General features: G+C 41.9%; 1 protein-coding gene across 6 annotated transcripts in view; it reads right to left on the reverse strand.

Moving 5' to 3' along the window:
* Positions 1 to 27,804, reverse strand: part of LOC137383211 (E3 ubiquitin-protein ligase MGRN1-like) — a 257,889-nt gene that overhangs the window by 167,624 nt on the left and 62,461 nt on the right. For all 6 annotated transcript variants that reach the window (XM_068055703.1, XM_068055699.1, XM_068055698.1 and 3 more), the window contains exons 2-4: positions 27,468 to 27,586; positions 20,176 to 20,264; positions 7,351 to 7,497 (exon numbers count right to left, since the gene is read on the reverse strand). In XM_068055703.1, coding sequence (XP_067911804.1) covers positions 7,351 to 7,497; positions 20,176 to 20,264; positions 27,468 to 27,560 — 329 coding nt within the window. In that variant the 5' untranslated portion in view covers positions 27,561 to 27,586. The remainder of the gene's footprint in view (positions 1 to 7,350; positions 7,498 to 20,175; positions 20,265 to 27,467; positions 27,587 to 27,804) is intronic.

Below are 27,804 nucleotides of genomic sequence, written 5' to 3' on the forward strand. Positions count from 1 at the left end.
CTGATTGGGCATAGTCAATATGGATTTGTGAATGGGAAATCATGTTTGATGAACCTGAGTGAGTTTTTTGAGGATGTTCCTGACAGAATTGATAAAGGGGAGTCAGTGGAAGTGGCATACTTGGATTTTCAGAAGGCGTTTGATAAAGTCCCCCACAGGAGGTTGGTTAGCAAAATTAAAGCACATGGGATAGGAGGTAAAATATACTGGCACGGATTAAGGATTGGTTAACAGGCAGAAAGCAGAGAGTAAGAATAAACGGGTCAATCTCGCGTTGGCAGGCTGTCACCAGTGGGGTACCGCAGGAATCAGTGCTTGGGCCCCAGCTGTTCACAATATATCAATGATTTGGATGTGGGGACCAAATATAGTATTTCCAAGTTCGTGGATGGCACAAAGCTAGGTGGGAATGTGTGTTGTGAGGAAGATGCAAAGTGGCTTCAAGGGGATTTGGAAAGACTTGGTGAGTGGGCAAGAACGTGGCAGATGGAATATACTTTGGAAAAATGTGAGGTTATCCACTTTGGTAGGAGGAACAGATGTGCAGAATATTTCTTGAATGGTAAGAGATTAGAAAGTGTAGATGTACAAAGGGACCTGGGTGTCATGGTCACTAAGTCACAGAAAGCTAACATGCGGGTGCAGCAAGCAATTAAGGCGGCTAATGGTATGTTAGCCTTTATCGCAAGAGGATTTGAGTACAGGAGTAGTGAAGTCTTGCTTTAATTGTATAGAACCTTGGTTAGACTGCACCTGGAGTAGTGTGTGCAATTTTGGTCCCCTTACCTTAGGATGGATATTATTGCCATAGAGGGAGTACAACAAAGGTTCACCAGACTTGTTCCCGGGATGGTTAGATTGTCCTATGAAGAGAGATTGGGCAAACTGGGCCTGTATTCTCTATAGTTTAGAAGAATGAGATGTGATCTCATTGAAACCTACAAAATACTTAAAGGGATAGACAGGGTAGATACAGCTAAGATATTTCCCCTGGTTGGAGAATCTAGAACCAGAAGACAATTTCAAAATAAGTGGGAAACCACTTAGGACAGAGGTGAGGAGCAATTTCTTTAGTCAGAGGGTTGTGACTAATGAAGCTGTCATTGAGTATGTTTAAAACAAAGATTGAGAGATTTTTAAATACAAATGACATAAGGGGATATGGGGATATGAGGATAGTGTGGGGAAAAAGGCACTGAAGTGAAAGATCACCCATGATTGCATTGAATGGCGGGGCAGACTCGATGGGCTGAATGGCCTTCTCCTATGTTCTGAAACTCCTCTGCCTCTCTTTGACTAAGCTTTTGGTCACCTCTCCTAATTGCTTGACCCAATCAGTTCTATTATCAATGGGACCAAGTTCCTAGTGGCAAGAATAAATTGGACTGTAGAGAAGACCTTAAACCAATAAGGGGAGGGGGGGGGGGGGGGGGGGGTCGTTGTTGGTGGGGATGAGGAAAAGAGGTCAGTGGAAATAACCTAAAGGCAAGAAACAAGGATAACGCAAAGGTCAGACAATAAAAGAGAGGAGGCTGAGGGGTGACTTAATTGAGGTGTACAAAATTATGAGGGGCCTAGACATAGTAGTCAGGAAGGACCTGTTTCCGCTAGCAGAGAGGTCAATTACCAGAGGGCACAGATTTAAGGTGGTTGGTAGAAGGATTAAAGGGAACATGACAAAAAACTTTGCCACCCAGAGGGTGGTGGGTGTCTGGAATTCACTGCCCAGATCAGTGGTGTGGGCAGAAACCCTCAACTCATTTCAAATGTACCTGCACCTGAAGTGCTGTAACCTGCAAGGCTACGGACCAGGTGCTAGAAGATGGGATTAGATTGCGCAGCTAGTTTTTCCAGCTGGCACGGACACGATGGGCTGAATGGCTTCTTTTTGTGCTATAACTTGTCTATGGCTCTAGAGTTCTATAAGTGATTGAGACAGCAAGTACTCCAGGAACAAAAAGGACTACAGAAAATAATAATGCTACTTTTTAAAAATAAAGCAGGGGTGATGAACATTAAGAACATATTAAAATTCCTAAATAGCAGTGTATACAGCATCAGCAACAAAAAGTGCAATAAGTCAAAAATGACAGAAAAACATCAGGGCATAAGGGCAGAGTGGGGACAGTTAGCCAAATAAGAGTTCTGAACACATATGCAGTTGTGATAAGAAATAAAACAAATGAGTTAGATGCACAAATTTAGTTCAAAGGATATGATATAGCAACGATTACAGAGGCCTGCCTACAAGCCAGGCTTGACTGGGAACTAAACATTCCAGGCTATAGGATTTTTGGAATGCAAAGGGTAAATTGGGAAAGAACGAGGTGCAGCAATATTGATAAAAGATCCAATTACAGCAGTAATGGTCATTCGGTAATGAAAATGCTATGGGTAGAACAAAGGAACAGTAAAGATAGAATCACAGAATTGTTACAGTGCAGGAGGCCATTTGGCTCATTGTGTCGGTACCAGCTCTCCATAAGAGCAATTCACTCAGTTCCATTCCCCTGCCTTCTCCCCGTAACCCTGCATATTCTTCCTTTTCATATAACTGTCTAATTCCCTTTTGAATGCTTCCATTGAACCTGCCTCCACCACGTTCTCAGGCAGCGCATTCCAGACCCTAACCATTCTCTGCCTGAAAAAACTTTTCCTCATGTCAGTTTTGCTTCTCTTACCAAATACTTTAAATCTGTGCCCTCTCATTCTCGATCCTTTCACGAGTGGAAATAGTTTCTCTCTATCTACTCTGTCCAGACCTCTCATGATTTGGAATACCTCCATCAAATCACCTCAGCCATCTCTTCTTCAAGGAAAACAGTCCTAACTTCTCCAATCTATCTTAATAACTGAAGTTCTTCATCCTTGGAACCATTCTCGTGAATCTTTTCTGCATTCTCTCCAATGCCCTCACGTCTTTCCTAAAGTGTGGCGCCCAGAACTGGAAGCAATGCTCCAGCTGACGAATGTCTTATACAAGTTCATCTTAACTTCCTTGTTCTTGTACTCTATGCCCCTATTAATAAAGCCCAGGATACTGCGTGCTTTATTAACTGCTTTCTGAACCTGTCCTGCCACCTTCAATGACTTGTGCACATATACACCGAGGTTCTTCTGCTCCTGCACCCCCTTTAGAATTGTACCCTTTATATTATCTCTCCATATTCTTCCTACAAAAATGAATCACTTCACATTTCTCTGCATTGAATTCCATCTGCCACCTGTCTGCCCATTCCACTAACTTGTCTATATCCTTTCAGAGTTCTACATGATCCTCCTCACAGTTCACAAAGCTTCCACAGTTCTGCAAACTTTGAAATTGTGCCCTGTACACCAAGGTCTAGGTCATTAATATGCGTCAGGAAAAGCAAGGGTCCCAACACTGACCCCTGGGGAACTCCACTACATACCTTCCTCCAGCCCGAAAAACATCCATTAACCACTATTCTCTGTTTCCTGTCACTTAGTCAATTCCATATCCACGTTGCTACCGTCCCTTTTATTCCACGAGCCATAAGCTTGCTCACAAGTCTATTGTGTGGCACTGTATCAAAAGCCTTTTGAAAGTCCATGTACACCACATTAACAGCATTATCCTCATCAACCCTCTGTTACCTCCTCAAAAAACTCCAGCAAGTTAGTTAAACGTGATTTTCCCTTAAGAAATCTATGCTGGCTTTCCTTAATTAACTCGCATTTGTCCACATGACTTAATTTTGTCCTGAATTATTTTTTCTAGAAGTTTCCCCACCACCGAAGTTAAACTGGCTGGCCTATAGTTGCTGGGTTTATCTTTACACCATTTTTGGAACAAGGCTGTAACGTTTTACAATTCTCCAGTCCTCTGGCACCACTCCAGAGTCTAAGGAAGACTGAAAAATTATGGCCAGTGCCTCCGCGATTTCCACTCTCACTTCCCTCAGTCTCCTTGGATGCATCTCATCTGGTCCTGTTATTTTATCCACTTTAAGTACAGACAGCCTATCTAATACATCCTCTTCATCAATTTTAAACCCCTCTAGTGTCTGACTTACCGCCTCTTTCACCATTGCCTGAGTTGTATCTTCTTCCTTGGTAAAGACAGATGCAAAATATTCATTTAATACCTCAGCTATGCCCTCTGCCTCCATGAGTAAATCCCCTTTCTGGTCCCTAATCGGCCCAATTCCTCCTTTTACCACCCTTTTGCTATTTATATGCCTATAGAAAACATTAGGATTTCCTTTAATGCTCACTGCCAGTCTCTTTTCATGCTCACTCTTTGCTTCTCCTATTTGTTTTTTCACTTCCCCTCTGGACCTTCTATTTTCTCCCTGGCATCTCTGTCATAAGACTCTGATAGAAGTTGCCTCCAAACCTGACAGTAGTGATGCAATAGAGGGTTGTATAAGTACAGAGATAAGGGAAGAATGTATCAGAAGTTATCTGGTTTTAATGGGAGATTTTAACTTTCACCTGGACTGCTAGAAATAGGGCTGCTCAAACAGTAAAGGCAACAAATTCCAAGAATGTATTCTGGGCAGTTTCATAGAACATGGAAACTGGCCTTATTAGATTTAGTGATGAGAAAGAAATGAGAATTAGTTAATAATGACAGTACAGGAACATCTTGAAAAAGCCACCATATTAGGTTTGAGAGACAGGACAGCCAAGTTGGCAATGCAACAAAGGTAAACCTCAAAGAAATGAGAAATAAAATAACCGCAGTAGGAACATAAGAACACGAGCAGGCATTTAGCCACTCGAGCCTGTTTTGCCATTCAATGAAATCGTGGCTAATACATGACCTAACTCCACATATCGGCCTTTCTACTCTACCCCTTAATACCTTGGGATAATGAAATTCTAACAATCTCAGATTTAAAATTTACAATTGATCTAGCATCAACTGCCATTTGTGGAAGAGTTTCAAACTTCTACCACCTTTTGAGAGTGGAAGGGTTTCTTGATTTCACTCTTGAAAGGTCTGGCTCTAATTTTTAGACTCTGCGCCCTAGTCCTCCCAACCAGTGGAAATAGATTCTAACTACCATTTGTTCCCCTTAATATCTTGAAAACGTCAATCAAATCACTCTCTAACCGTCTAAATTCCAGGGTTTCAGACGGTTGTATAACCTCTCCTCATAATTTAACCCTCAGAGTCCAGGTATCATTTTGGTAAACCTACATTCCTTCCATGGCCAATTTATCCCTCCCAAAGTGTGGTGCCCAGAACTGTTTGCAGTACTGCAGGTGTGGTCTCACCAGGGCTTTGTATAGCTGAAGCATGACTTCTAACCGCTTGTATTCTACTCCTCTAGATATAAAGGCCAGCATTCCATTAGACTATTTGACTACTTTCTGTACATGTTCATATCTTGGAACCTCCACTGTTTCTAGCATTTCATCATTTAGAATGCACCCTGTTCTATCCTTTTTAGGTACAAAGTGGATGATCTCACATTTGCTTACATTGAAATCTATTTGCCATAGTTTTGCCCATTCACTTAATCTATCAATATCTCTTTGTAATTTAATGCTTCCATTTACACTTCTTACAATGCTACCTATCTTTGTGAAAGCAGAGAGGAGTAACTGAAAACCCAGTAACAAAGTGGGTCTCTCTCTCTCCCCAGTAAAGATCAAGAGAAGACCCAGCTGCAACTGGTAAAGCCCCTCAAGCCTACAGATCGCCACAGCCAGTAACTACAGGACAAGGATCGAACCCCTCTTCTGTCTTCAGGAGCCCTGAGAAAAGCAAGCCCACCACCGTGCACATGACCCAGCGAGGATTTCATGAATACAACTTCAGCTGAGGCCTTGAGATTTAAAATTCCATTTATTCCAGACTCTACTCCAACCACCAAATCTGTTTTCCCTCTGTAATCTATTTATGATTTTCCAAACTATCCCTAGATTCTACAACAGTCCCAGTAGATTGGGAGTTAGCAAATGTAACACTGCTATTCAAGAAAGGAGGGAAGAGAGAAAACAGGGAACCACCGGCCAGTTAGCCTAACATCAGTCACTGGGAAAATGCTGGAATCTACTAAGGAGTATTAATAATGCAGTCAGAAAATTATAGCACGATCAGACAGAGTCAACATGGTTTTACGAATGGGAAATGGTGTTTGACAAATTTATTAGAGTTTTTTTTGAGGAGGTAAATAGTATGGCAGATAAATGGGAGGCAACAGATGTATTATACTTGGATTTCCAAAAGGCATTCAATAAGGTGCCAAACAAAAGTTTAATATGCTCATGAAGTCAGGGCAATATTCGCATGGACGGAGGGTTGGTTATCGGACGAGAGGCCCGCTACCCGACCCGAACCCGACGACACATGTCGGGTTTGGGTCAGGTCGGGCCCAACGTCCGGGGCCGGCTTTCGGGCTCGGCTCGGGTCGGGCCGAGTCCAGATCGAGTCAGGTCAGGTCGGGCTGGACTCACGCGGTAAGTGCGCTGCCGGTAAGTATTAAAAATAAAAAATAAAAATTTACTTGAGCTGGGAGTCTGGGACGAAACTGAGTCTGCGCAGTGAGCGAGTGACGTCACTATGACGTCTTGCGCATGCGCTGCAGCTTCTTGCAGGTTCGGTGTCAGGAAGGTAAGTAAACGGATGGTCGGGTCGGGCAGAGTAGTGGCGGGTTCGGGTTGGGTTCGGGGCAAAATCGGAGGGACTCAGGCCAGGTCAGGCTCGGGCCCGCTGTGGTTCGGTCGGGTTCTTTTTCCCAACCTAAAGCAGGCCTCTATATCGGACAGTAGGCAGAGAGTAGGGATAAATGAGGCATTTTCAAGTTGGCAGGCTGTAACTAGCAGAGTGCCGCACAGATCAATGCTGGGGCCTCAGCTATTTACAATCTATATTAATTACATAAACGAAGAGACAGAGAGTAATGTATCTAAGTTTGCTGACAATGCAAAGCTAGGTGGGGAAGTCAGCTGTGAGGAGGACACAAAGAGGTTGCAAAGACAGGATAAATGTACCCCTTCTTCAGTCCATCTGTTTGTCTAGCCCCATGCCCTGCAATTTTCATCTTAAACAGTTCTGCCTCTCCACCTTTAAGACCCTCCTTAAATCCCACTTCTCTGACTAAGTTTCTGGTCAGCCTTTCTAATACTCCGTTTATTTATCGAATTACATCTCAGTGAAGTGCTTTGGGGCATTTTTCTGCATTAAAAAAAAAGGTGCTATATAAATGCAGAGCACATGTCTGTGCGGATTGGGTTTAATGTAGTTTTTTTGATATATTATATATAGTTAACTCATACCCTACAAACTTTAAAATAATTAAGATTTTAAAACTAATAATACAGTAAAATTTTAAATGTTTACTGATATTTGAAAACTAGAAATAATTAACTTACACTGCCATGCCACTCTGGAACTCCTCTGTTGCCTGGCAGTAGATTGTTATAGCGACACGTGCATCAGCATCGAAGGTGAACTCCACACTGTATAGCACTTTTGGTTCAGCATTCTCTTCAGTTGGACTGTCAGCTTCATCTTTATACCTGTAAAGAGAATAAATATAAATATATACACAAACCCCACCCCCCCCCATCAGATATTATCTACTGTTCATTACAATTATATAAGTATTGTTAAGTGACACTGTGTCCAGTGATGCTCTCAAAACAAGACTTTTAAAAAAAATTAAGTTTCAGTACTTTTTCTTAGAGGAAAAATAAATGAAGTTTTGTTTACATAAAGTACTGTGCCCTATCTACCCTCACCCACTTGCAACAAAAGAGCATTGGCATTCTTTTCAATAGTATACTTAATGTCAGTGTCATAAGTTTGCAAAAGTAACCTTCATCTCGATTTATTTCTAGTGTACCCATCAAATACATGTTCAATCTAACTGGCTACATTACCTACAAGCATATGCAAAGTCACTTGGTAAAGTCACTTAGTCAGAATTTAAAAAAAAGTTATACATATTCCCATCCAAACCCAAGGAACGTATGATGGAGTGATAGAAACCCCTGAAGCTACTCGTAATAGCTCATCATTAAACCAAAGCCCTATCTATCTGTTTAGGTGGCCAAAAAGGATCGAATGGCATGATTTGAAAAAAGAAGTGGAGTTCTCCCCATTTGCTCAGTAATATTCCTTCTTCAAGCAACACCACCAAAATGGATTATCTGATTGTTTATCTCACTTGCTGTATTGTGGAAGCTTACCGAGTGCAAAAAGCTTGCTGCATTCGACTACGAAACAGAGACTACATTTTAAGAGCAATTGAAAACTGCTTTGGGAGATCCAGAGAAGGAAGATGCAATACAATGCAAATTCTCTCTTACTTTACACTGAACAGCACAAAAAAGATGCCCCACAATGAAATATGAACAGAAGATATACTTTGGATTAGAAAACAAATGCCAAATTTCAATCACAATGTATATGGTCAGTATTTATGATTAATGAGTCATTGTAGAAATTTTTATTCATCTTTGCACAGGCATGCTTTTCAATAAAATGGTTCATTGTGTTATGAAGGTTAATGATAGAGCTGCTTACATACACACTGGGGAACCTACATAAATCTAATTAGTTGTAGACTACTAACATATATAAAATGGGCTAGATTAACAATTAAAACCATGCTACCAAAATTGGGCTAAGCATTTTATTTACTTAGAATTGCGGAATTGGTGTTATAAAATGTTTTAAGAGCCCCAAGAGGCACACTAATTCCTTCAGGACAGGCAAGAAGGCATAAATTTATCTTAAATACTTACAGTTTGCCCATCAAGAGGTCCTTCTATTTAAAATGTTATAACTTGGCAGCCCAGCTCTAAAGAATTGTGGCCTGTAATTTGGCCTCCGATATAAATAGTGACAATAAAAACTAAAGCCTTCTTGCCAACCCTCTACACAACACACCCCTCCACAGAAAGCTAACAGGAACCTAGAAATAGCCTAGACATCACCAACACCATTAGCCTGGAAAGTGTCTTCTTGTCCTAATCTGATGATACCAGAAAACTTCCTTCAGTTTGTTAGCTTTCTCCTATTTGACACAATACAGCACTCTCAGAATCATTGGTTATAAATGGTTTCTGAGTTTGGTCTATTAGCAGACTATGCCATGTCATCCTCAAGGTTAAGGTTGTCCAACAGACTGATCTAGCTCACCCAATAATTATTTCAACTCCAAGTTAGGTTTTGCCTCTATGATCAAGCAACCATTTGTTTTCCTAATTGCAAGCTAGTGTAGACCTACATATCCACTGTCTTGAAAGGCATACATTTGTATTAATTTCATGCAAGATTTTGGCCAGCAATAGGTCAAGGAATGGCACATTCTAGCTACAAGCTTTCTTCTTTCTTTGGCCTCCTTGTCTCGAGAGACAATGGGTAAGCGCCTAGAGGTGGTCAGTGGTTTGTGAAACAGTGCCTGGAGTGGCTATAAAGGCCAATTCTAGAGAGTGACAGACTCTTCCATGGGCACTGCATATAAAATTGGTTGTCGGGGCTGTTACACAGTTGGCTCTCTCCTTGAACTTCTGTCATTTTTCCTGCCAACTGCTAAGTCTCTTCGACTCGCCAATCTTTAGCCCCACCTTTATAAGGCTACAAGCTACAAAACTATTACTCAAGATCATAACACCAAACATATTGCACCTACACAAACTCAAATTCCATAACTCCCAGAAGAATAATTGCTGAAGGAGGCCCTATCCAGAAAAATACACTATTGCACATGTTCTAGTTGTGTCTCTGCAACCAACCATTTGGACAACGATGAACAGCATAACTGACTTTATAATCCCTATGAACCGAGCCTCATGCTTGTCAACCCTACCAACTAGAAAGCAACCTCTGCTCCCCTTTAGCGTGCAGATTAGCACTCTCAGTGTTAGCTGACAGATGATGCATTCCAGAAGAAGTAGCGTAACACGTCCCACAATAAACATATAGCATTGGTGAAATACAACATTCTCAGAATCCAGAAACTACCAAGCAATCCATGGTTCAACATACCATAGCTCCTGGCAGCTTAAAATAAATGCCAAGTACTGCTGGGTTCCTTGTACTGCTGACAATTACACATGTCGGCAGAGCCTTTTCTGAAGCATAAAAATGCATACAAGACCTTTGAAATGCATTTTCTTCAAAAGGAATGATGAGGGCCAAAAATACACTACTCCAGATGGAATCTGCCCTCTATAACAGAGCATCAATTAACTTCCGAATTCCAACCCCCTCAAGAAAAAGGCCAATATTTCATTAACCTTATGGATCATTTTCAGTACCTGTGCACTATCCTTGAGTGATTTCTGTACATAAATAACTTGCTGCCACAGCCCAAGTCTCTCACCATTCAGAAAATATTATGATTTGTCTTTCTCAGATTCGCACTTCTTTGCACTGAACTCTGTCGTAGCTTTACCCACTCACTTAGTCTGTCTATGTCCGTTTTTAACTTCTTGCTTCCATCTATACAACCTCTAGTGCCTCATTTAGTGTCATATGCAAACTAGGATATTCAACCCTCTATTCTTTCATCCAGGTGATTGATATATATGGAACAAGCTGAGGCTCCAGTACAAATCACTGCAAAACACCAGTTGTCACATCCTGCCAATGAGAGTACCCTTTATCCTCACTCTGTCTATCTCCCAACCAATTACCAACCCATGTCACACAATTACCTACAATTCCATGTGCTCTATTCTTTGCTAGCAATCTTAAGTGAATTATCAAATATCTTCTATAAGTTCATATAGACAACACCCATGGACACTAGTGACCTCAAAAACTCAACTTGAATAGTCAGACATGATCAACCCTCAGAAATCCATACTGACTCTCACTGATCAGTTTATACTGGTCCAAGTGCTCAGTCACTCTGTCCCTGATGATGGATTCCACTCACTTTCCCAGAACTGACTTTAAACAAGGCTGGAATTGTGTGCTTTCTCCCTCCCTCCCTTCTTAATGAATGGAGATATATTTGCAATTTTCTAGTCCAAGGGCACAATTCCAGAATATAAAGCACTTTGGACAATTCTGAAAAACATATCTGCAATTTCCTCCTTTATTTTGAGACCCTGGGATGGAAACCATCAGGTCCTAGAGATTTGTCTGTTAAATATTTTCTGCATTACCATTTCTTTTATTGTATTAAATTGACTAAGTTCTTCCCCTGACTGAGTTTCAGCTTCCCTAGTACCACTGGTAATTTCTTTTCTTCACTGCAAAAATAGATACAAAGTACTCAATTAACAAATCTGCCATTTCCTTATTATCCAATATAGCCTCACCTGCAGCCATCTTTAATGGGTCTGCACACCTCTTTACCACTCGCTTCCTCTTAACATATTTATAAAACTTTGACAACTAGTTTGAAATTCCATACAAGGTTTTTTTTTAAATATTCTTTTTGTACCTCATTAGTTTCTTTGTATCCCTTTGTTGCTTTTTGTGGCGCTCTCAGTCTGCTGGATTACCCCTTTTCTTGCATTTATGCAAGCCTTTTCTTTTAGATGGATATGGTCTCTTGCCTCATTTGTTGACCACGGTTGCTTAGCTGCAAAAGTGGGACTTCTCATTTATTTTATGTACTGGTTTTGTATTGTACCAAATAATTCTTTGAATACTTCCCACTCAGTCTGTCTGCAGGTTTCACTCATGAACAGCTCGGCCCAGTTTACCACAAGCAATTCATTTCTCATCCCTTTGTAGTTTGACTGAATCAAGTTTAAAACTTTGGGTTGCGACTCTCTTCAACCACTGAAATTCAACACCAAATTCAAATATATTATGTTCACTATTTGCAAGATGTTCCCTTCCCATCAGATTATTAACTAATTATGAAACAAAAGCAAAATACTGCAGATGCTGGAAATCTGAAAACATAAAAGGCTGGAAATATTCAGGACAGGCAGCATCTGTGGAGTGAGAGAAACAGAGTTAATGTTTCATCAGAACTGGAACATACAAACAAGCAGGAGTAGGCTATTCAGCCCCTTGAGTCTGCTCCACCATTTGTAAGATCATGGCTGATCTGTTTGTGGACACAATTCCACTTTCCTGCCTACCCCCACTCCCCCGATACCCTTTGACTCCCTTGTTTGTCAAGAATCTGTCTACCTCTGCCTTAAAAACATTCAATGACCCCGCCCCAACACTCCCTGGGGAAGAGAGTTCCACAGACTCACGTCCTTCAGAAAAAAAAATTCTCCTCATCTCTATCTTAAATGGGAGACCCCTTATTTTTAAACTGTGCCCCCTAGTTTTCGTCTCTCCCACAAGGGGAAACCTCCTTTCAACATCCACCCTGTCAAGTCCCCTCAGGATCTTATGTATTTCAATAAGTTCACTTCTCATCCTTATGAACTCCAATGAATACAAACCCAACCTGTCCAACCCTCTCATCCCAGGAATCAGTTGAGTGAGCCTTCTCTAAAAAAGTTAGATATATAACAGGTTTAAAAGCAAGTACAGAGGCAAGGAAAGTAGGAAGTAGAGTAAAAGAACAAAAGGGAGGTCTGTGATAGGGTGGAAGATAGGAGATATTAAATGACAAGACAGATAATGGTGCAAGGCAAAAGGGGGTGGTAATGGAACAAGTAAAGAAACAAAAAGGTGCATCAAGAGGAAGTGTGAATGGGACAATGCAAAATCATTAGCAACAGACCCATTCAAAAACAGAACAGAAGAGGAGCACTGGTTATGATCTGAAATTGCTAAATGCAACGTTGAGTACGGAAGACTGTAAAGATAGCGCTGTAAAGTGCCTAATCGAAAGTTGAGGTGCTGTCCCTCATGCTTCATGGGCCTAGATAGAGTAGACAGGAAGGACCCATTTCCAACAGCAGAGAGGTCAATTACCAGGGGGCACAGATTTGTGACTGGTAGAAGGATTAGAGGGGATGTGAGGAAAAATGTTTTCACCCAGAGGGTGGTGGGTGTTTGGAATTCGCTGCCCAGATCGGTGGTGGAGGCAGAAACCCTCAACTCATTTAAAATGTTGAAGTGCTGTAGCCTGCAAGGCTACGGACCAGGTGCTGGGAGGTGGGATCAGATTGGGCAGCTAGTTTTTTCAGCCAGCACGGACACGATGGGCTGAATGGCCTCTTTCTGTGCCGTAACTTTATGGTTCAATATGAGGACAGTAACCAAGTGGGAGTGGAGCAGAGATTTAACATAACAGTTGACTGAAAGTTTGGGGTCATGCTTGCAAACTGAATGGAGTTGCTCCACAAAGCGGTCACCCAATTTGCATTTAGTCTCCCCGGTGTAGAAGGGACCACATCATGAGCAGCGAATACAGCAACTTAATTGAAAAGTTCAAGTAAATCCCGGTTTCACCTGGAAGGAGTGTTTGGGGCCTTGGACAGAGAAAAGGGAGGGGTAAAAAGGGCAGGCGGAGCATTTCCTACACTTTCATGGAAAGGTGGCATGGGAAGGCAAGGGGTTGTTGGGGGGCAGGGTGACTGAGAGTGGATCAAGGTGTCGCAGAGGGAATGGCTCCTTCGGAATGCTGAAAGGGGAGGTGAGGGGAAGGGAAGATAAGATACACTTGGTAGTGGCAACACGTTGGAGGTGGCGGAAATGCAGGTGATATGCTGAATGTGGAGGCTGGGGAGATGGAAGGCGAGGCCAAGGGGACCCCTATCATGCTTATGGCGCGGGTTTTCGGGGGATGTGGGAGGAACCGGGGGGGGGGGAAGGTGAGAGCAGAACGGGAAATGGAACGAACACGTGCCCTGTCAGCCATAGTGGGAGGGGAAATCCTCAGTTAAGAAAAAAGGAAGACATATCGGAAGTGCTGATATGGAAGGTTGCATCATCAGAACAGATGTGAAGAAGTCAAAGAAACTGGGAGAATGGAATAGAGTCCTTACAGGAAGCAAAGTGTGAGGAAGTGAAGTCGAGGTAACTATGAAAGTCAGTGGGTTTATGGTGGATAGCCTATCCCCAGAAATGGAGACCGAGAAGTCGAGGAAGAGAAGAGTCAGAGATGGATCATGTGAAGTTGAGAGAAGGGTGAAAACTGGAAGCAAAGTTGATGAAAATATCCAATTCAGGATGAGAGCAGGAAATAGCACCAAAACACTCATCGATGTACAGGAAACAGCGGTGAGGGAGGGGACCAGAGTAGGACTGGAATAAAGAATATTCCACAGATCCCATAAAAAGGCAGGCATAGCTAGGACCCATATGGGTTCCCACAGTAATGCCTTTTATTTGGACGAGGTGAGTGGTCAAAGGAGAGGTTGGTCAATGTGAGAACAAGTACAGATGGGGAGTGGTTAGACCTCTGTTCAGGGAAGAAACGGAGGGCCCTCAGAACATCTTAGTGGGAGACGGAGGTGTAGAGCGATTGAACATCCATGGTGAAAAGGACACAGTCAGGGACAGGAAACTGGAAACTTAAAGTGGCAGAAGGTGTCAAGGGGAGGAAAAAAAAAGTTGAGATAGGAAGAAATCAATTTTGTGGGGCAAGACTAAAATGAAACGATGGGTGTACCAGGGCTGTCCTGCTTTTGGATCTTGGAAAGGAGGTAGAAGTGAGCTGTACAGGATTAGGGGACTCTGAAGTTGGAGACCTTGAAAGGAAGATCTCCAGGAGAGATTGGGTCAGTAACAGTCTTGGAAACAATGGCATGATGTTTGGCAGTGGATTCATAGTCCAGGAGGAGATAGGAGGAGGAGGAGGAGGAGGAGAATTGGCCTTCTACCTCTGCTAGGTAGAGGTCTGCATGCCAAACAGCAGCAGCACCATCCTTGTCAACAGGTTCAATGACAATGTTAGGGTTGGACCCAAGACAAGGAAGTGCTGCAATTTCCAAGGGAGATTGGTTAGAGGAGCAGAGAAAGTGAGACGGCCAATGTCACAACAGTAGTGCTCAATGAAAAGATCTCAAAAGGGTATGAGACCAGAGGGAAAATATTGGAGATAGGAAAATGGGCCTGCTGTGTAGGACAGGCGAAGACTCTAGGCCAAATGTGGGCGTGCAGGCAAAGCTAATGAAAGAAGAGCTCAGCATCATGCTGGGCTTGAAATTCATTGAGGTGGGGCATAAGAGGATGAAGCTGAGGCCGTTGCTAAGGACAGATCATTCAAGGTCAGAGAGGGGAAGGTCACAGGGTACAGTGAAAACATGGCAAGGGGCGAGACTGGAACAAGGGATGGGTTCAGAGGAAAGTGAAGGGGTAAAAAGATCCGGAGGGGCACTGATATCCAGGAGTTAGGAGGGGAGACGGTGGCGGTGTAGTGGTAACGTCACTGAACTTGTAATCCAGCAGCCCAAGCTAATTCCCTGGTGACACAGGTTCAAATCTCATCATGGCAGCTGGCGGAATTTAAGTTCAATTAATTAATATTAAAATTCTGGAATTGAAAGTGAGTCTCAGTTTCATTGCACTATTACTATCAATTATCCTTTAGGGAAAGAAATCTGCTGTCCTTATCTGGTCTGGCCTACATGTGACTCCAAACCCACAGTAATGTGGTTGACTCTTAAACTGCCATCTGAAATGGACTAGCAAGCCACTCAGTTGTCAAGGGCAATTAGGGATGGGTAACAAATGCTGGCCTTGCCAGTAACATCGACATCCCATTTGTTTGTTACTCGTCAATAAATCCAGTTATGATCTGTTCCCTTGTTTGTTCTAAAATATATTATGCTTCCCCAAATACATTCTAGAAATTCATTGCTTTTACTAGAGCTGTTTTGTTTCGCCTAGTCTGTGTGAAAATTAAAATCTCCCTCTATAATCACATTTTTTCCCCCTAATCTCCATATTTAAACATCCCCCTCACTACACTAGTATCAGGAGATCTGTTTAAAAAAATACACTCCTACAGTATTGCATCCTTTGTTGTTCATGAATTCTACCCATGGCGTATCCACTGTCTAATCACCCTTACCAGAATCACTTCTTTCTATTGCTGAAATTGTGTCTTTTCATCAAGGTTATTACTCCCTGCCCTTTCCCAATTTGTTGGTCCTTTCCAAAGATCCTATAACCTGCAATATTCAGCTTCCAATCATTCTCAGGTTGTAACCAGATCTCTGTAATGGTTACTATATTGGACTTCTTGTTCTAAATATGGCACTTTTAACCATACCTTTTGACTGTGTGTGGATTTTCCCCTCCCGTTCTCCCTAACTGGTTAAAGCTTGCCCCACTGACCTAATTACATTTGGTGCAAGGGCACAGGTACCCCTCTGGTTAGTTAAGGCCATCTCTAGCCCTAAAAGTGGTCCCATTGCCCCAAGAATCTGAAATCTTCCTTTTTCTCCTTCCAGCCATGAGCTGACAATCCTAATCTTTCTTTCCCTGCCCAGTCCAACACTTGGCATTGGGAGTAATCCAGAAATTATTGCCCTGGAGGTTCTGCTCCTTAATCCAGAGTTTAGCTCTTGTAAATCCATTGTAAATCTCAAGCCTATTCCTATCAACATCATTGGTTCTCACATGAACCACAACCTCCTGGTTACTCCACCTCCCATCCCAGGTCCTTTTGTATTTGCTTCAAGATGTAGCAAACCCTGACATCCCGTAAGCAACATACCATTCAAGTCGCTGGATCATGTCTACAAAATAAATAATCTACCCCAAACTGAAGAATCCCCCCACCATCACCACTTGCCTATTCTTACTACCTGTATTCCTTCCTCCACGGGCAAACACTTGCCTTGTAGCTGTTCATTGTCATCCTCCTCTGTTTCTCTTTTTGTACAGTTTAGGCAAATCTTAAGACAAATCCAGCTATATTTTCCACCCTCAGCTGTCAACAATGTGAAGTAACTCAAATGTAGTTTTCAAACATAGAAATCATTCCTACGTCATATATGCCTAAAACATATCCACTGAGCATTTTAAATTCTAATGTATTTTATAGGTATAACAAGGGCAACATTCCAGTGTTCAAAGTAGTGCCTCTAGACTTTCCCTTTGAAAACAACATCATTAAAGATGTAAAATATTAACCTAGCTGGCTTGAAACAGGTCACATTTTAATGGACAGCAATGTGCTAAACTTCGGTCAATGTTTTTCTATCCATGGGGTATGAATTACAATTTCAGTTCACTTAATTTCATACCTTTTAAGAACTTGCACACCATTGTTCACATAGAACGCAACAAAAACTCACACAGGCCAACTTCAATTGTGTATAGCTTTTAATTTCATTTCACCTCTGTAAGAATGTTGCTTTCTATTATGTTCAGTGAGATAGGCCACAGGTTAATATAGTGCATGTAACATTGGAAAATAGAGCATCTCTGTTCTAACACACAAGTGTTACCGACTGATAAATTTTTAAGGAATAGTGAAAACAATCAACAAGAATGTTTAAGGCAGTTAGCTATAGTACGCCACCGGTAGCTTTTCAGAAGCATTGGGCTGTGACTTTTCCACTACTCTCCAAGAGAAAGTTCTGTGCATGTTCTCCCAGCAACTACGTCTTTACATTAAGACAGTGGTAAATGACGTATCCTTCTTTATTACACTGAAAATACTCAAAAGTGCACGAAGTACAATGCACTGCCCGAGTTCTTCTTACAAACTGACCTCATCCTAAATTGGACTTCATGCTATTCAATTCAGTATACTCATATCAGTCCAAAACGACTACTGCCATTTTTGAGCCATTGCACACTGAAGCAAAAGCGATATTCAGTAAATCAATAGTCAAGCGTTCTGTTCAATCCACAGAATTATTACACAGAAGGCCAATCAGCCCATCGGGTCTGCACCAGCTCTCCAAATGAGCAATTCACTTAGTGCCATTTCCCCCACCTTCTCCTTGTAACCCTGCACATTCTTCCTTTTTAGATAATAGTTTAATTCCCTTTTGAATGCCTCGATTGAACCTGCCTCCACACACACTCAAGCACTACATTCCAGACTTCAGCCACTCGCTGCATGAAAAGGTTTTTCCTCATGTCGCCATTGAGTGAAATCTGTGCCCTCTCATTCTCGATCCTCTGTCCAGACCCATGATTTTGAATACCTCTATCAAATCACCTCTCAGCCTCCTCTTCTAAGGAAAACAGTCCCAACTTCTTCAATCTATCTTCATAACTGAAATTCCTCATCCCTGAAACCATTCTCGTGAATCTTTTCTGCACTCTCTCCAATGCTTTCCCATCTTTCATAAAGTGTGGTGCCCAGAACTGGACATAATACTCCACCGGAGGTCAAACTAGCGTCTCATACAAGTTCATCATAACCTCCTCGCTCCTGTACTTTATGCCCCTATTAATAAAGCCTAAGATACTGTATACTTTACTAACTGCTCTCTCAACCTGTCCTGCCACCTTCAATGACTTACGCACAGATACATCCAGGTCCCTCTGCTCCTGCACCCCCTTTAGAATTGTACCCTTTATCTCATTGTCTCTCCATGTTCTTCCTACCAAAATGAATCACTTCACATTTCTCCACCTCGAACTTCATCTGCCACTTGTCCACCTATTCCACCAACGTGTCTATGTCCTTTTGAAGTTCTACACTATTGTCCTCACGGTTCACAATGCTTCAAAGTTTCATATCAACATTTTAATTAACAATATGATTCTTACCATTTTTACTGGCATTATCATTTTTACAAGTCTTGATTCAATTATCTTACACAACGTAAACTATAGTATCAAGGAAGCCACTCCAATAACAGAAGCAACAATTCGACTTCAATTATGAATTTTGAAATCATAATCAGAATTAAGTCAAAAAAGGGGAAGAAAGCAATCTAATTATTAAAAGAAAACATCTGTTTCTTTTGCTTAGGGCTAGTGGAAAAATGTGTCCCCAGATGCTGTTAACAGTAGCTCGACAGGAAGGTATAGGGAGAATATATATCTTAAATCTGGAGTAAGGTGGTGAATTAGAAGACTGATATAATTGAACTTCAAGGATGATTGAAAGATTTAGGTGAGTGGATTCCTGAAGTACCAATTTATTTGGGAGAAAGGACCTCGCCTGATCTAGCCATTTTCCTATCGTGGTTCACACTTCAAATACAAATTACTTTTCTTTCTCCTCCTATACTCCCAGTTCCCTCCCGACACCGGTCTTACTACTTCTTTCCCTATCTTCAATATCTATCATTGTAATACTGCTTCCAATGTTCTAATGCATGCCATGTGTTTGTCCTTTGAAACACCTTGGGACATCCTGTTCCTTTAAAGGTACTATGTAATTGCAAGTTGTGGTTATGTTAGGGAAATTAATTTCATTTAAAATAAAATGCAAATAAACTTGATTTCTGTCAAGATTTACTGACCATGATACAATACATTTCAACATGCATATGCAAACTTTATGTGGAAACCCTTAAATGCATGAAAGTCCCTATACTGCAAGTAGCTTTGAACTTAGCAATCTCCACTCCTGATTATTTGAGAGGGTAACTTTATTTCTAAAAGTTACATTTCCATTAGATTTTTTCTGCTTATTGCGGCGCAGTGGTTAGCACCGCAGCCTCACAGCTCCAGGGATCTGGGTTCGATTCTGGGTACTGCCTGTGCGGAGTTTGCAAGTTCTCCCTGTGACCGCGTGGGTTTTTGCCGGGTGCTTCAGTTTCCTCCCACAGCCAAAGACTTGCAGGTGATAGGTAAATTGGCCATTGTAAGTTGCCCCTAGTGTAGATAGGTGATAGGGAATATGGGATTACTGTAGGGTTAGTATAAATGGGTGGTTGTTGGTTGGCACAGACTCAGTGGGCCGAAGGGCCTGTTTCAGTGCTGTATCTCTAAAATAAAAAAATAAAATAAATATCCGTAAAGTCAAAATATATTCAGGTTGCTTATGTAAAAGCTGTAGCAGCAGTGTAAGGTGCCATGGTATGATAAATATGAGCTCACATGGCAATTTTCCACTTCTTCAGCTCCCAGAAAGTCTCCCTGGGGGTAATATCAAATAGATAATCAGTTTAGCGAGGAAAACAACCAATTAAGTCAACTGTACTGCCCATGTATACTGACAGAAGCCTACATTAAGTCTAGGAAACCCGACTACTTCAGTCAAAAGAATGGTGCATTAAGAATGTGGGGATGGGAGAAATATGTAGCTTGTTTAATAATTTGAAACAATGTAATTATTTGTTTTACAGCACAGAATAATCAAGTCATGATCAAACTATACCATGATCAAACGAAACTATAACAGACATTGCTAACATTTAGCATCAATTTTTTTCCTAGCATTTTGTACAGGCATTTACCTGACCAAGCGAAGAGAGTCTTTTCGAATATTGACCAAACTGCGTAAGGTCTTCACAGGCTCGTGAGCAGCTGGCGTCACGTATGGAAACTAAGATTTAAAAAATGTCGTATCAATAGACAAACCCAACAGTGTAAAGCAAAAACATAAAATTCAAGATAATAAAGAAAACTGTTGGGGGTATCTAGTTATAGGTTGCATGGATTTTCCGCCTCCTGTCTATAGGGAAGGAAGAAAAATTCTGCAGGCACAGCATCACAAAATCAATAATCTCATTTGACAAATGCAAGTTTAGATAGATGCGTATCAAGTAAGGCTCTGTTTATACCACTGTTTATAAACGTCATTTAGGCCAAAGGCAGAAAAGCTGGGCAGTGCAGTAAAATAATAATCTCTACACATGTCCAAAATGCAAATTTTATTAGCTTTTAATTTTAGCTTACTAATGCAGAAAATCAATGAAAAGCATCTGTTTTCCAGAACTGTGCAAGTAAAAATTAGCACATTACAAACAAATAAAGTAAGAGAACTTCAATAAAGGTAGTGCATTCGATATTTTGTATATAGATTTTTGAAAAGCTTTTGATAAAGTTTTACATAACAGATTCGTTGGCAAAATTAAAGTCCATGGGATTAAAGGGCAGTGGCAGTGTGCACACAAAATTGGCCAAGGGGCAAAAAGCAGAGTGTTGTGGTGAAGAGTTGTTTTTCAGACTGGAGGGAAGCAGATAGTGTTATCCCCCAAGGGTCAGGATTAGGACCACACCTCTGTCTGATATAATGACCGAGCCTTGGGCATAACTTCATAGTTTGCAGATGACACAAAATTCAAATGTAAAAACTGTGAGGAACACAGGAGCAGACTTTCAAGAGGGCACAGACAGACTGGTGAAAAAGGTAGAACACAGCAGATGAAATTTAATGCAGAGAATTGAGAAGTAATGCATTTTGGAAAGAAGAATGAGGAGAGGCAATATAAACTGAATAGTACAATTTTGAAGGGGATGAAGGAACAGAGACCTGGGGATTTACATACACGTCTTTGAAGGCAGCTTGACAAGTTGTTATGGCTGTTAAAAAACGCATATCAGATCCTGGGCTTTATAAATAGAGGCATAGAAGAAAAGCAAGGAAATTCAGCTAAACCTTTAAAAATCAATGATTAGGCCGCAGCTGGAATATTGTGCCCAATTCTGGGCACCACAATTCAGGAAGGGATATCATTGTCATTTCCTAAGCAAAGGAAATAAATAAATTATTGTGCAATTCCATTACACACTCATGCCTTACTAGAAACGGTGGAACTGTACATGCAAATGGAGAGCAGCAGACTCATTGATATTCGGTGTTGAGATACCATTCAGCAATGGCAGCTAAGGCAAGGAACAGAACTCAGTTTCAGCCTTGGCATGAAAAGCACTTGTTATTGCCCCCAGTGTAATAAATTGACAATGATGCCGTTAGTTCAAAATACAAATGGTTTGCAAGCTGGAAGTGGTTAGCATTTTACTACGTTTTACCATTTTGAGTAGGTCCAAAATATTACATATATAATTTTGTAAAATCACATGGCATAAATGCTGAAAGGAATGCTCACTGCTGTACTGCAGTATTAAACAAAGACTTGCATTTATACAACACCCTTCATGACTACAGGATGTCCCAAAAACACTTTACAGCCAATGAAGTACAAAGAACTGCAGTCACTGCTGTAAAAAAAAAGCATCAAATCTGCGCACAGCAAAATCCCAAAAACAGAAATGTGATAAATGAACAGTTAACCTGTTTTAGTGATTTGATTGAGGGATAAACATTGCTAAGAATTCCCTTGCTCTTCTTCGAAATAGCATTATGGGATCTTTTGCGTTCACCTGAGATGGCAGATGGGGCCTCGGTTTAACATCTCTTGTGGAAGGGCAGCACCTCCACCCGCACAGCACTTCTTCTTCTTTGGCCTCCTTGTCTCGAGAGACAATGGGTAAGCGCCTAGAGGTGATCAGTGGTTTGTGGAGCAGCGCCTGGAGTGGCTATAAAGGCCAATTCTAGAGTGACAGACTCTTCCACAGGTGCTGCAGATAAAATTGGTTCTCAGGACTGTTATGCAGTTGGTTCTCTCCTTGCATTTGTCTTTTTTCCTACCAACTGCTAAGTCTCTTCGACTCGCCACTCTTTAGCCCCGCCTTTATGGCTGTCCGCCAGCTCTGGCGATCACTGGCAACTGACTCCCACGACTTGTGGTTAATGTCAAAGGACTTTATGTCATGTTTGCAGACATCTTTAAAGCAGAGACATGGATGGCGGTTGGTCTGATACCAGTGACAAGCTCGCTGTACAATGCATCCTTGGGGATCCTGCCATCTTCCATGCGGCTCACATGACCAAGCCCATCTCAAGCACCGCTGGCTCAGTAGGATGTATATGCTGGGGATGTTGCCCACTTCGAAGACTTCTGCGTTGGAGATACGGTCCTGCCACCTGATGCCAAGGATTCTCCGGAGGCAGCAAAGATGGAATGAGTTGAGACGTCACTCTTGGCTTACATACGTTGTCCAGGCCTCGCTGTCGTAGAGCAAGGTACCGAGGACACAGGTTTGAAACACTCGGACTTTTGTGTTCCATGTCAGTGCACCATTTTCCCACACCCTCTTGACCAGTCTAGACATAGCAGCAGACAACAAGCCTTTCCCATGCGCTTGTTGATTTCTGCATCGAGAGACAGGTTACTGGTGATAGCTGAGCCTAGGTAGGTGAACTCTTGAACCATTTCCAGAGCGCGCTCGTCGATATTGATGGATGGAGCATTTCTGACGTCCTGTCCCGTGATGTTCGTTTTCTTGAGGCTGATAGTTAGGCCAAATTCATTGCAGACAGCCGCAATCCTGTCAATGAGTCTCTGCAGACACTCTTCTGTGTGGGATGTTAATGCAGCATCATCAGCAAAGAGGAGTTCCCTGATGAGGACTTTCTGTACTTTGGTCCGCTCTATGACAGGCAAGGTTGAACAACCTGCCATCTGATCTTGTGTGGAGGAAAATTCCTTCTTCTGAAGACTTGAATGCATGTGAGAGCAGCAGGGAGATTATGATCCCAAACAGCGTAGGTGCAAGAACACAGCCCTGTTTCACGCCACTCAGGATAGGAAAGGGGTCTGATGAGGCACCGCTATGCTGAATTGTGCCTTTCATATTGTCATAGAATGAGGTGATAATATACTTAGTAGCTTTGGTGGACATCCAATCTTTGCTAGTAGTCTGAAGAGACCACGTTTGCTGATAAGGTCAAAGGCTTTGGTGAGATCAATGAAAGCAACGCAGAGGGGCATCTGTTGCTCACGGCATTTCTCCTGTAGCATGTCAATGGTGGATCTCTCTGCTTGAAAGCCACACTGTGCCTCAGGGTAGACATGCTCAGCCAGCTTCTGGAGTCTGTTTAAAACAACATGAACAAAGACTTTTCCCACTATGCTGAGCAGGGAGATTCCACAGTAGTTGTTGCAGTCACCGCCGTCACCCTTGTTCTTATAGAGGGTGATGATATTGGCATCGCACATGTCCTGTGGTACTGCTCCCTCTTCCCAGCACAGGTAAAGCAGTTCATGGAGTGCTGAGAGTATAGCAGGCTTGGCACTCTTGATTATTTCAGGGGTAATGCAGTCCTTTCCAGGAACCTTTCCACTGGCTAGAGAATCAATGTCCTCACTGAGTTCCGATTTTGTTGGCTGTTCATCCAGCTCATCCATGACTGGCAGAGACTGGGCTGCATTGAGGGCAGTATCAGTGACAACATTCTCCCTGGAGTACAGTTCTAGGTAGTGCTCTACCCAGCTATCCATTTGCTTGCATTAGTCAGGTATCGTTTCCCCTGATTTAGACTTGAGGGGGGCGATCTTCTTGATGGTTGGCCCAAAAGCTCTCTTAATGTCATCATCCATTCCTCTGATGTTTCCGGTGTCTGAGACCAGCTGAATACGACTGCATAGGCGTTGCCAGTAATCATTTGCACAGCGCCTGGCTGTTCTTTGTGCAGCGCTTCTGGCTACTATAAGTGCTACGGATGTTAACTCGCTTGGGGATTTCCTGTAGTTCAATAGTGCAATGCGCTTAGCGGCTATGACAGGTTCCAGCTCTTCAAAGTGAGATTGAAACCAGTCTGCATTCTGCTTCTCACATTTGCCAAAGGTGGCAATTGCTGAATCATAGATGGCATCTCTGATGTGGGCCCACTTCATCTCTGCATTCCCTGTAGGAGTGTTTTGAAGGGCTTTTACGAGTGAATTTAGAAACTTATGTAACAGCTGTGGATAGGAAATTCTGTTAGTGTTGATGCGCAGGCATCACTCTGCTTGGAGTGATGTAGCTTCTTTAGTTTGAGTCTAACTTTGCTGCACACCAGGGAGTGGTCAGTGTTGCAGTCCACACTGCGGAAGCTGCGTGTGATTTGGACACTGTTTATAGAGACTCACCTTGTGACGATGAGGTCCAGCTGGTGCCAATGACGTGATCTTGGGTGTCTCCATGAAACCTGGTGAGAGGGCTTAGCATGAACGAACGAGTTGGTGATGCAGAGGTTGTGATAGGTACACAACTCCAGCAGTCTCAGTGGTAAAACTACTACAATTGGCCTCAACAACCTAGACTAAGAGGAGGAAGGAAATCTGTTGGGGCTCCACTCCTGATTGCTATCCAATGACACCTGGTGAAAAGTGCTTGTGTATGGATATCAGTTGAATAGCCTGCCAATTCACCATCTGGGTTCACATTTGAATAAAAGTCACTTAAGTGGAATATCAGTGTGGCTGGCAACAGTTATACTGTATGCCAATATGAATCAGCAGCTGAAGAACAGGGGAGAATTTCCTTTTTTTTAAAAAAATGAACTTCACAATTTCTCCCAGTACTTCATAAATTCATGCCCAGTCCAACTTTACTGAACTCGCAATGGTGGTGACAAACAGGAACCAAATCATCTGAATTTTATTAATTACCCAGTTGTTCCCATTTTCTACTGCAGGGCGGCACAGTGGCGCAGTGGTTAGCACTGCAGCCTCACAGCTCCAGGGACCCGGGTTCGATTCCGGGTACTGCCTGTGTGGAGCTTGCAAGTTCTCCCTGTGTCTGCGTGGGTTTTCTCCGGGTGCTCCGGTTTCCTCCCACAAGCCAAAAGACTTGCAGGTTGGTAGGTAAATTGGCCATTATAAATTGTCACTAGTATAGGTAGGTGGTAAGGAAATATAGGGATGTTTGGTAGGAATATGGGATTAGTGTAGGATTAGTATAAATGGGTGGTTGATGGTCGGCACAGACTCGGTGGGCTGAAGGGCCTGTTTCAGTGCTGTATCTCTAATCTAATCTAAAAAATGTATAAATCATCCTCAATAGACTTCAACTGTTCAAATACATTGAAATGAATAAATTGGTAGGAAAACATCCTATATAAAAAGGTAGGCATAAAACAAATGCACAGTAACTGCTGGTACTATCTTTTTAAAGAAACTTGAAATTTCTAATGTGCTTCCATGATGACTCAGACTGTAAACTTCTGAAATCCAATCACAGAGCAAAGATGAAAAACCGTCCTTCAGATACTACTGATAACCTGTTTTTTGTCTGGAAATAAGAATGGGAGGCTCATTCATTGCGTCAGTGATTTACACTATGAGTTTGCCAACACTTCCCTGTTGTAGTTGGCAGTAAACATGAAAATTACTGAACTCACAAGCAATGAGTACTCAAATTATGAACAGGCTTCTGAAAGCAGCAAAATCATTACCTCCAATACTAAGCAAATGCACAGACACTGGAAACAAAAGAGGCAAACAAATGTGACTGCTGTCAGACTGAGCAGCTGAAGTACCCCTGCTTCCCTTTCTATAGAAAATGAGTCAGTTTTGCCACTACGCATCTGTACAAAGCTTCCCCAATCATTGGAAAAGTTGCAGGGTTCAAACTAAGTAACGATAATGGAACAATTTTAACAACTGTTCTTACCACTTGTGTATATTCAATTATAATTATTCACCTACAGTGACAAGATAAATGCTCATTGCCAGGAACTGCCACTTTTCAATTGCTGCCGCACACCTGCCTCCACAACATTAAAGCCTTCTCTGGTACATCATCAGGTTGTTTCCACTCCTACCTGTTCCAATGAAGCCAGCACATCTTCCAAAATAGCTTCTCATTCCACCCCAGATTATCAGCATTGATATGGCCGAAAACTCCATTCCTGGTTCTTTCCTTTTCTCTATCTTTATGCTGTCCCTTGGTGACATCATTTGCAGACGTGGGGTTAGATTTCAAACATACTGATGACATTTACCAGCTGACAGCAAAAATTTCCTTCAGTCAAGGAATGTAAAATTAAAACCATCCCATTCAACTTGTGCCAAAAATTCAACTGTCAATTCTTTTCCTCAACTCCACCCCTATCACTGGTAGCTCATTCAGGCTAAGCCCAATGGTAAGTATTTTGGCACCCTATTCAATCTCCACCAAAATCACCTCCAAGTATAATCCATCTTCATTCCTACCTTACTCACTGATGCCACTGAAACACTTACCCATGTCTTGTCACCTACAGACTCTTCCGGGCTTCACAAAGTCCATCCTTAAAAAAAAACTCCTCCAAAATCTCTGCCCAATATCCTTTCTTAACACAACTTCAAATTACCCTGTCAGGTTTAATCTTCATCAGCTATCCTTCAACACAATCTCAAAATCCTTCTCATCATTCACAAGTCCTTCCATGGCCTCTCTCCACCATATTTTTGTAACTTGCTCCAGCTCCATGTTCCTATACGCACCCATTATTCTTTTGGCTCTGGCTTCGTTTTCATCACCCTCTGAACCTCATTTGGTCACAGAGCATTCAGTTTTCTTGACTCCATTCAGGTACTCTCCCTAAAACCCACCACCTTGACACCTACCTCTCTCCTTCAAAAGCCTTCTCAATACCTCTCTCTTCAATTATGCCCTTGTTCACCATAATCCTTCTCCCACCACTGCTCAGTGTTTGTTTCTATTTGCCCCTCTGAGCACCATGAAATGTTTTATTATAGTAAAAGCACTATACAAGTGCAAGCTTTTGTTGTTGGTTATGAGTCTGTATTTATTTGTATTTGGAATGAAACTGGAAGGAAAGGATTTAATTCTTTAATTTAAAGATGAAAAGAGAAGTGGATTCAAACAACAATGTCCTCTTGTTAGTACAGTGACCCACAAGTTTACTATAGTACATATTTGGCACTGTTAGTTAGTTGCATCAGTTTAATGGTTGGTACTGAATATACAATACCTGTACAGGGCGGTTTCCCAAGAAATTCAAGTCCATATTCTCACCAAACAGGTATCCCTCAGGATGTGGTGTATCAAACTTCTCACCACCCATGAAGAAATGACTTGCAAAGTAATTCCCTGGAATATCAAACAGTAATCTATTTATTAACAGCACTGTATGAGAAATGAAGTGGAGATAACATTTAATATAATTAATGTAATCGCTGATATTATTAAATACAAAGTTTTTTCACTTCAGAAATAATTATATTTAAACAACTGCATTATGATATAAATGGGCTGATTCATGCAAAACTCCCAAGATTGGCTGTTATGGAAACAAGGATTAAACAAAT

Source organism: Heterodontus francisci, chromosome 24, assembly GCF_036365525.1.
Source record: "Heterodontus francisci isolate sHetFra1 chromosome 24, sHetFra1.hap1, whole genome shotgun sequence".
NCBI lineage: Eukaryota > Metazoa > Chordata > Chondrichthyes > Heterodontiformes > Heterodontidae > Heterodontus > Heterodontus francisci.